Genomic DNA, 10,226 nt, shown 5'->3' with positions numbered 1-10,226 from the left:
CATTAAAGAAGTTCTCTTTATTCCTCGTTTACTAAATGTCTTTTGATAATGAGCACTGACTTTCATTAAACACGTTTATTGTACCCAAGGAGATGATCATATTGTGTTTTTCTAAACTCTATTCATGTGGTAATTGACTTTTTAATTTTCACCCAATGTTTCATTTAGAAAGTAAACTCCACTTGTTTTGTAATATATTATTCTCTTTATATGTCACTGGATTTGATTTGCAAATATTTTGCTTCCCATTTCTACACCTATCACTTGTGAGAGATCCTGACCTGTAGTGTACCTTTCCTTCTTTTTTTTTTTTTTTACATTTTATTTATTTATGTATTCATGAGAGACACATGCAGAGAGAGGCAGAGGCATAGGCAGAGGGCGAAGCAGGCTCCATGCAGGGAGCCAAATGTGGGACTCAACCCCGGGACTCCAGGATGATGACCAGAGCCGAAGGCAGAGGCTCAACCGCTGATCCACCCAGGCATCCCTGTAGTGTACCTTTACTTAATGTACTTAAAATTTTTTGTTATCAGGGAGCTGCTGAACTCATTAACTAAAAGGGTAGTGTTCTCACTTTTTTATGCTCTGGGGACAGTTTATGGAAGATTAGCATTCTTTCTTTCTTAAATGTCTAGTAGAGTTCATCCACGAACTTAACTGAAACTAGATTTTTGAATTATGCCAGTGCTGTAATTAATTATATATCCCTTCTATTTTTAGCCAGTAGTTGAAACAGACCTCCAGAGAAACAAATCAGTAGGAACTGAATATCTAAAGTTGAATCTCTCTGAGAATTCTTGTTAAAAATGGCTTCAGATATCAGAATATCATTTCAGGGAGAACCATCTATGAATGATCCTGGGTCAGAAAACCTAGAGCATAAACTTAGCCAAGGACCAGCCATTCAGGAGGAAGACGAGATCTATGAGTTCCCAAGCACTCAGCTCACTTTATTGCAAAACAGTAACTCAAGTGCAAGGCAGGAACTGCAAAATCTCTACAAGTTATTTCACTCATGGCTGCAACCAGAGAAACACAGCAAGGATGAGATTATTTCTCATCTGGTCTGGGAACAGTTTATGATCAATGGCCACTGCAGTGACAGGTCCATATTGAAAGAGAAATGGAATGCAAGTGGCAGGAAACCTGGAGAAATTCATGGAAGATATGACTGATGATGGCATGAAGCTACCTGGATTAGTGAGTAGAGGGTTTTAACTCCTGGAGTGAGGGGCAGAGGTCTGTAAGGATTAAATACAGCCTGTTGGAGTTGCCTGGATGTTAGATAAAGAATCCATTTATTAGTTCTCACAAAAGAGACTCTACCATGCTAAGTAAGCAAAATGAATGCATGTGTTTTATAGGCACCTATTCAGTAGGACATATAAGAGCTAACATACTAATTGATTTTAGCCAGTGAGATGGTAGGAGGGCTCAGTAAGAAATTGGCAATAGAACAGAAACCTCAAGAATGGGGAGAAATGCCTTAACACAAGCTCATTCTTCCCTCAGAAGTCCTTGGTATTAGTCTTTTTTCATTGAGAATAACACACTAATTAGAAATCACCATGAACTTTAAGGCCGGCAGGCATAAGGGCAGAATAGTGGGTGTGGCAGCATGCAGTAGAAGGATCCTGGGAAAGCCTGATGAGAGCAGAGCTTCCACAAAGGCTCTGTCACTCAACAGATCCATAAATGACAGTGATCAGGTTTTGTTTCTCTACAGGTCCACGTCCACATGAATGGTCAGGAAGCCCTCTTTTCTGAGAATATGCCCTTAAGAGAAGTCATCGTTCATTTCATGAAACAATTGTCAGCAGGAACTCCAACAGAAGAGAACATGGGAACACCCTCCTGGACTTCCCAAGATACTTCCCTGGAAACAGGACAAGGTGAGTGGGGTAAGCCAAGGTACCAGAGGGATGTTGTGTGTGGACTCCTTTTTGGGTACAGCTTCACTGAGTTATTTTATCCACCACAGGAGTTAAAGATAAAGCAAATGGTGACAACATTTATCACAATGACGGTATTACTAGTCAAGGCAATGCAATACCTTCCCTGTTCATTGTCCATGAGGAGGACTGTCCTCAGCCTGAAGAGGACAGTATTTCTTTGAAGAATCTGCTCAGCCCTGGAAGAGCGGGTCTAGGTACGTCCAAGTCCCAGGAAGGGTCCCTGCAAGGACACCCATATCAAGATGTCCTGATGGAGGGGGCACCAGGGTTTCACTCTCGGTCACCCCAGTCACCCCTGACCCTGTTTCTACCCACCAAAAAACCGAGGGGAATTCCACGTGTGGGGGACACCAAGAAAGATTCCGTGACGCCCAAAACTCCTACAGATGTGAAAAATGTCCCAGGATCTTTAGGTATTTCTCTCAGCTAAAAGCCCATCAGAGAAGACACAACAATGAGAGGACATTCATTTATGCTGAGAGTAACAAAGGCTTCTTCCAAGCATCAGACCTACACATGCATCAGAAGATTCACGCAGAAGAGAAGCCTTTCAGGTGCAGCACATGTGAAAAATCCTTCAGCCACAAAACCAACCTTCTGGCCCATGAGAGAATCCACACGGGTGAGAAGCCCTATGTATGTGCGCTTTGCCAGAGAAGCTACCGCCAGTCATCCACCTACCACCGCCACCTGAGGACTCACCAGAAAATTGCCGTCAAAGGTACTCCTTCTACATCAGAAGCTTCCTCAGCTGTAACCTCAGTGTAGTGCTATAGGAATATGTATGCAAATACGTATATTTCCACAGCACCTCCCTATTTAGAACATATAATTTTCTGATTATATTTTCCACTTATTTTCTTTGCTAAAATGTAAGTGTAAGGAGGTGCCTGGGTGACTCAGTTGGTTAAGTGTCTGCCTTTGGCTCAGGCCGTGATCCTGAAGTCGTTAGATTGAGCCCCACATTGTGCTCCCTGCTCAGCAGGGAGTCTTCTTCTCTCTGTCTTTCTGCTCATGCTCTCTCTCTCTCCCTTCTCTCTTAAATAAATAAAATATTTTTTAAAAATGTAAGTTTAGGGCAGCTCTGGAGGTGCAGCGGTTTAGTGCCGCCTGCAGCACAGGCCGTGGTCCTGGAGACCCTGGATCAAGTCCCACATTGGGCTCTCTGGATGGAGCCTGCTTCTCCCTCTGCCTGTGTCTCTGCCTCTCACTCTCTCTCTGTGTCTCTATGAATAAATAAATAAAATATTTAAAAAATGTAAGTTTAAGGAAGAATTTGTTCACTAGAGTATCTCAGGTACCTGGTAAAGTGGCTGACAAATTTCAAATAACCAATGATTATATTTGTTGAATAACGAATGTGTAATGTTGGTGTTTATTCCTTAAAATCCAGGATTATTAAACTCCAGGACACAAACAGCAGCTCCCAGTGGTCTAGTGATGCTTTCCCTACTATTGCCTTGTCTTCTGTCCACACACTCTCTCTCATGGGTCATGTGCACCTAAGAAAGTGGGAAATGGAAGCAGGAACCTGGAAAGGGAACTTTTATATTTAAATGATATAATCATTTACTTCCTGGAAATATTACTAGCTAAACTGGACCTGAATAACACCGATGCCTTTAAAGTTGCAGAATGCTATTTTGTCAATAGCAAAATTCCACCAAAAGGTGGAATGTTTTCCCATTCAATTCTTCCAAAGATGACAGGTAGGGGGAGATAGGGAGGGTCTTATTCTCAGGTTTGAGAGTATGGGTGGAAAAAATGAAAGGTTTTTGTGCAATGATAAGGCAAAAGTGCAGAGGGTGACAAGATATTTCGGATATTTTGTGATCTGTCTTCCTCTAGGAAATTGGAGTTTGGTATCCAAAGTGGGTCCATTCCGTGGTGGACCTTATTTGTACACGAGGTCAACTCTATTTGTATAAATGACAAACAATGATCCTCGGGTGATCACCCCATGTTTCTATCCAGAGTTTACGAATACTAAGGCTTCAAGATGAACTTGTTTACACAAAGTTTTTGTAAATTTGCGACTGAGGGTTAAATTCCAGAGTGAAGAGGTTGAAACAAAGAATTATGGGACTTGTCTAGCGCGCGGCCCGCGGTGCTCTTTGGGAAGCCAGGTCGGTAGCGGACAGTGAGCAGTGATGGGATCGCCCACCCCACGGGCACTGAAAGTGATCTCCGGCACGCAGCGAGCAGGGGAGGGGTTGGGACTGGGGACTGCAGGGCCCAGCGGAACCCGGCGGGGCGCTGTCTGCTGAAAACTGGCAGGCACGAGGTGCTCCAAAGATTTCTGGGACTTGTAGTCCTAGCGTCCAGCCGCCCGCTGCTCTTCGGGTACTGTAGTCGGCGGCGAGCTCTGCGCAGGCGTGCGGCGGTTGCTGCGGGGATCTCTGGCCCGAGGTGTTGGCCTAGGAGGTTCAGGTCTGCGTCCTGGCTTGGCACGTGTTTGGAGTATGCTCAGAGAAGCCCTCCCGAGTGCTTGATGAAAGAGTAAACTTAGGTTATGTAGTGCGCCCCTCAACAGGTCCTCAACTCTTTGGAGGGCAAAGTGGCCCTCAGGAGTGACCCAGTACCCAAACACACGCTCATTACCCGGAGGAAGCCACAGCTCGGAGAGGATTCACAGGGCACTGGTCCACGTCTCCGGTGGGACCTCGCTTACAAGAACTGGGGCCCAGGAACCTTGGTGCACACGGGCTTTCTTGGGGAGAACCTCGTGAGTTCTGTACAGGGGGACTGTGCTTCAAGATACCGTGGCAACGTAGGATCCAAGGTCATATATTGGAGGGGACAGAAGAGCAAAGGGCAGAGGTCGAAGGCATGCAGAGGATTTGGGGGTCAGTACCACCATGACAGGGAACACCAGGCCCACGGTGCCACAGTACTGCCTCTCGAAGAACAAATAGCCAGGGGAGGTAGTGACCAGAGGAGAAGCTTAGATGGGCTTGGCACATATACCATAGAGTGCTCCTAACCCTGACCACAGGCTCTATATCTGCCATTCCTGGAGGAAGTAATAGGGAGACTGCAGCCAACCACCGAGGACATAGCCCTTCTAAAGTTGCATCCGGGGACGCCTGGGTGGCTCAGCAGTTGAGCGTATGCCTTCGGCTCAGGGCATGGTCCCAGCGTCCCTGGATCGAGTCCCACATCGGTCTCACTGCCTGGAGCCTGCTTCTCCCTCTGCCTGTGTTTCTGCCTCTCTCTCTCTCTCTCTCTTTCTCTCTTTCTCTCTGTCTCTCATGAATAAATAAAAAAAATCTTAAAAATAAAGTTGCGTCCACAAAAATTCCCAAATGTGTGGCTGTGCACAGTGAGAGTGTACAGATGTTCAGAAGCTCCAGCTTTGTGTCCCTTAGAGCTGAGTTCACCGGTTGGGCAAATATCGCCAAGATTTTTTTGAATGACTGTACAGTTATCTGAACACCCTTGTTGCTGGGGCAAGGACACAGGGACTGAAAGGAGAGAGATCATGTAGTTTAGGGATGTGCCCTTTATGACCCAGCCTTCCTTCTGGGATTCTGAAGAATATGATCTTTATTGCTTGCCCAATTTTATTGCGACTAAAGCAGGGCTTCTTCCAAGGCATGAAGAGAAAGATGGTGAAATAAATACAGCACTTTCAAATATTTTGGGTTTCCAAGAAGTATGAGAGATCCAGAATTTTTATGCAACTAATTATTTCAGAGTTTTATTGAGATGTAATTAACATGCAATAAACTTCGTGTATTGTGCAATTTGGTATACATACACTAGTGAAACTATCTCCATGAACATGATGAGCATCTATCACTTCTAGAGTTTCATTCGGCTCCTAATCTCTCCGACCATGCCTTCCATGGCCACCCTTCCCTAGACAACCATTGGCTTTATTTCAGCATAGATTACTTGGCATTTTCTAGAATTTTTTTACTGATCAAATAATTACTCCTTTTTATATGGCTTCTTTCATACCACATAATTGTCTGAGATTCATTCTTGTCATTTGTGTGAGTGTGGGCCCCTGGGGCTCTAGAGGAAGTCCAATCCATCTGTAGGACAGATTTGTAACTCATTTTGAAACAACTCCCCTTGTGTCTCTGTGCCCCCAAAGAAGAGAGTGTTTTTGCTATAATGCATCCAGTCACTATGCATCTGGAATTGCCCATTACAAGCAGGATACTCTTCATTCAGCCAAAACACAAAGTTGGAAGGCCCTTGCTGTATTCTACTGTAAGTTGAAGTCAAGCAGGCTGCATGATTAGGTAGTTGAGACTTCCTGTCATCCACCATTAATGAGAGCACATGCTCTTTCCTTTCCTGGATGATTTGACAGCCAGAAGAAAGGAGAGAAACCCTGGGCTCTACTACTACTTGGGTCATTTTGACTTATGAGTAAAGTGAAAATGGATAATGGACTCATCACAGACACAATTGGGATATCTCTGAGCGACTGGGGAAGGCTGCAGAGTCTGGACACCTCAGTGTAGTTTCCAGCTGGACCTCTTCCGGGGCTTGAGAAAGTCCCTTCACTGCCCTTTGCTTCCTCTAGCCCCAATCTGAAATGGGAATATTATCATGACCTCTCCTGCGTTGAGTGAGCTGGAGAGAGCTTAGATGTGATGTGTATCCCCAGTGATAGGTGTCTCAGTGCCTCCCTTGTGAAGTGGTGAGGATGGTTCCCATCCTTTGCCTATATCCTCAGAAATATGTTCAGTGGTTACTGAAGTGGAGTTAGTGGTGACAGTGGAAATAATTCAGATCCTGGTTTCTGTGGGTTCACTGAGATGATGGAGGGCTGTAGAATTATAGAAGTCCCACACTACTGCACCCTCCCTGTCCACCGCCAGGGGGAGCTGATTTTATTTTATTTATTATTTATTTATTTATTTATTTATTTATTTATTTATTTATTTATGATAGTCACAGAGAGAGAGAGAGAGAGAGAGGCAGAGACATAGGCAGAGGGAGAAGCAGGCTCCATGCACCGAGAGCCCGACGTGGGATTCGATCTCGGGTCTCCAGGATCGCGCCCTGGGCCAAAGGCAGGCGCTAAACCGCTGTGCCACCCAGGGATCCCAGGAGCTGATTTTAACCGTAGGGATCTGAGTTTAAATCCCAGATGTGCTTTTTAGACTGGGAACTCTTCTGTGTGACTTGATAGAGCTGCCTGAGCCTCAAGCCTCATATGGCTGACAGACATGGAAATTATGTTGGTGTTTACTCCAGGGGCTGTGGGTGGATCAATAAAAATAATAAACCACACTGACCATTCGCCCTGGCCAGGCACTCCAGGGTTTGCTTTTCCAACATTTTAAAATTCTCACAACACCCTGGTAAAGTGAGATCTGTTGTTATGTTCATGATGAGTTATGGATCAAGAAAATTAAGTGACTTCCTTAAGGTGACATTGTAGCTGAGTGTGTAGAATGAATTCAAACTCCAAGAGTCTGGCCTCAGAGCTTAAGACATTTAGCCCTTTACCACATCATGTGAAGTCTTTAGCCTGTGGCAGGCACACGGGAGGACCAGAGAGGCTCAATGACCCATTGCAGCTGTTCTCATTGTTGGAATTGTCATCATGATCATATTCCCTGTTCCTCTGATGTCCCAGATCATTTACCATCTGCCCCTACAGTCATCAGAGGAATGCTAATGTAATATCCAGTGGCTTCCTCAGGGGAGATCTTTTTCTCAGCCATAATTGCATTATGTCCAAAGTCTGTGTCTTCGCCCAACCCTTGAGCGCAGCACAGGTCTTGGTGATCTGATCTCTCTGCACCTTCACCAGAGGCGGACTGACAGTCTCTGATCCCCATCCAACAGCATGAGGTCAATGCCACTACCTCTGTTTGACTTTACAGGTTTTGGATACCTTTAAAGATGTAGCCATGACCTTCACCTGGGAAGAATGGTGACAACTGGACCTGGACCAGAGGGTCCTGTACCAGAAAATGACATTGGAGACCTGCAGATTCCTGGTCTCACTGGGTAAGGGCTCACTTCTCACCCCTGGGCAAGTTAGGGACATTCCAGCCTTCTTGATTTCTAGCTGATCAAGAAGGTCACAAGAGCCTTCTTCCCTCCTCCTCAAAGGCCCTGCAGTTTTCTGGTTCCTTCTCCTCCTTCCTGGTCTCCCTGTATTTGCATCCAGGATCATTGGGATAGAAACAATGTCCTTTTACACACACACCCTCATCCCAATACCTGGCACACTCAGGGCTCAATCTCAAGTCTGTATTCCAGATTGCACAGGAAGGAAGCTGACTGGCCCAGCCCATTGGGTGAGGTATCCCAAGGCTGTGAGTGATGGGCTGTTCTCAGAAAAGAACAGAGGACCAGGTGGTGAGGGAGAAGCTAAAGATTGATCTCTGGGAAAACTCTTGGACAACAAGGTTTGGAGACCTGAGCTGGTGAACACAATTGACTTTCTGGGAGGGTAGTGTGCCTGGAGAGAGTGTGGAAGCTCTGAGCCATCCCCTCACCCATAACTCTCCTAATACATTGCTTTCATTGGATGTTACTGAGTTGTAGCTTTTATAAAGGGCCAATAAATAGAAGTGTTTTTATCATTTCTGTGATCCAGTCTAGCAAATGATCAAAACTGAAAGGCAGGTCATAGGAACCCCCAAATTTTTAGCTAGGATGAACAAAAGTACAAGTAGCCTGGAGATTCAGGACTTTTGACTAGCATCCAAAGTGAGGACAGTTTTGGGAGACTGAGTCTTCAAACCTGTGAAGTCTGATACTGACTCCAGATAGTATTGGAATAGGATTGAATTGTAGGACACCCAGGTAGTGTCAGAGACCATAAACTGTTGTCAGAAAATATCAAAGTAACTGCCTAAGGAGTTACCAGACCCAATGGTCGTTGTACTACTTGTGCCCTATAAACTGCTCTTGATTAACCAAAATTAGCAAAATTAGCTGCTTGGTTTATAGATGGCAGTTCCAAGATAGACAACAACCTTTTTAGAAGGTGGCCACTCTGATTGAAGGCAGAAAAGTCAGTGCACTAGGCTGAATTGTATGCTCTTTGCTTCCATGCATGGATTTTTACCAGCTCATGGGTGGTGACCAATGGCATGATCCACTAGCTTGGTCTGACCATATATCCTGTTAGAAGGGCAGTCGAAATATATCCTATTAGAGTAATTCCCATATGGAGCACAGACCTATGGAAATTTGCTCTTGACTGATTTCTCCCTGCCCCCGAGTTCATAAGGTTAATATCGAAGCACCAATGTGGCTGTACAAAGAGAGGGCCTCTCCATTAAGGTTAAGAGAAGTCAACAGGGTGGGACCCTGGTATGATAGGAAATGATACCAGAGAGTATTCAAGGGCTCTCCTCCTCCACCACTCCTCTGTCTCTAGAGAACCATCATACTGCTTCTATTGGTTGTGGTCACATTTATTGCACTAATATCATTATGAACCAAGCAGTTTATGGTTTCAGAGAAAGAATAAAACCTGGCCGCTTACCTCTTTAAAATCTTTACTTCGATATCATCTTCACTGTGAGTCTTACTATGAATATCAGATTTAATGTTGCAACTCTTCCTTGACCACTGAGGTTTTCAACCTTTGGGCTCTGCTTTTTTTTCATTTCCTATAGAACACAACACCCTCTAACAACCTAAAGAATTTAATAACTAACTTGTTTTTCTTTCATGTTCTCTTTCCTTCCACTATCAAGTAGGTTCCCTGTTTGTGTGCTGATGGTCCAGTGTAGCTACCAAAGTGCCCAACAGACAAAAGAACCTCAGTAAATACCTTGGAGAATGCTAAGTGAATATAATATCACAGGTTTGTTCATTTGAAGCACCCAGCTATCCTTTTTATCTCCACTCATTTGCTACTCTCCTTTCCATTTCAGTACCTTCAGTGAGCTCAAGAATGAAAGGGAATTATGTTTCAAGACGAACTTTCAAAATAATGAATAATCCTGAAATAGTGAAAGGGATTAAAATAGAAAGGAGAGAAAATGAGTGGGAAATATCAGAGAGGGTGACAGAACATGAGATACTCCTGACTCTGGGAAATGAGAACAAGGGGTAATGGAAGGGGAAGTGGGCAGGGGGATGGGGTGACTGGGTGACGGGCCCTGAGGGTGGCACTTGACTGGTTGAGCACTGGGTGTTATACTATATGTTGGCAAATCGAACTCCAATAAAAAAATATACAAAAAATAATGAATAGTCCTGGATAATGAGGTACTAAGTTTCATTCTCTGATTTAGTAAATCTTAATGTTTTCTGGCTTGCTCAGTGTTCCTTGAA

The 10,226-nt window shown here is 44.5% G+C and overlaps 1 protein-coding gene across 1 annotated transcript; it reads left to right on the top strand.

Annotated features, from left to right (window-relative positions):
- Nucleotides 1-809: 809 nt before the first annotated feature.
- Nucleotides 810-2,836, top strand: LOC112908856 (zinc finger and SCAN domain-containing protein 4). Its single transcript, XM_072767439.1, is given in 5 exon segments — nt 810-1,145; nt 1,147-1,203; nt 1,730-1,895; nt 1,985-2,248; nt 2,251-2,836. Coding segments are annotated over 5 exon segments (1,299 nt in total). The 3' UTR covers nt 2,727-2,836.
- The last annotated feature ends 7,390 nt before the right edge of the window (nt 2,837-10,226 follow it).

Source organism: Vulpes vulpes, chromosome 1 (assembly GCF_048418805.1).
Source record: "Vulpes vulpes isolate BD-2025 chromosome 1, VulVul3, whole genome shotgun sequence".
NCBI lineage: Eukaryota > Metazoa > Chordata > Mammalia > Carnivora > Canidae > Vulpes > Vulpes vulpes.
This window is presented reverse-complemented; position numbering and strand designations above follow the sequence as displayed.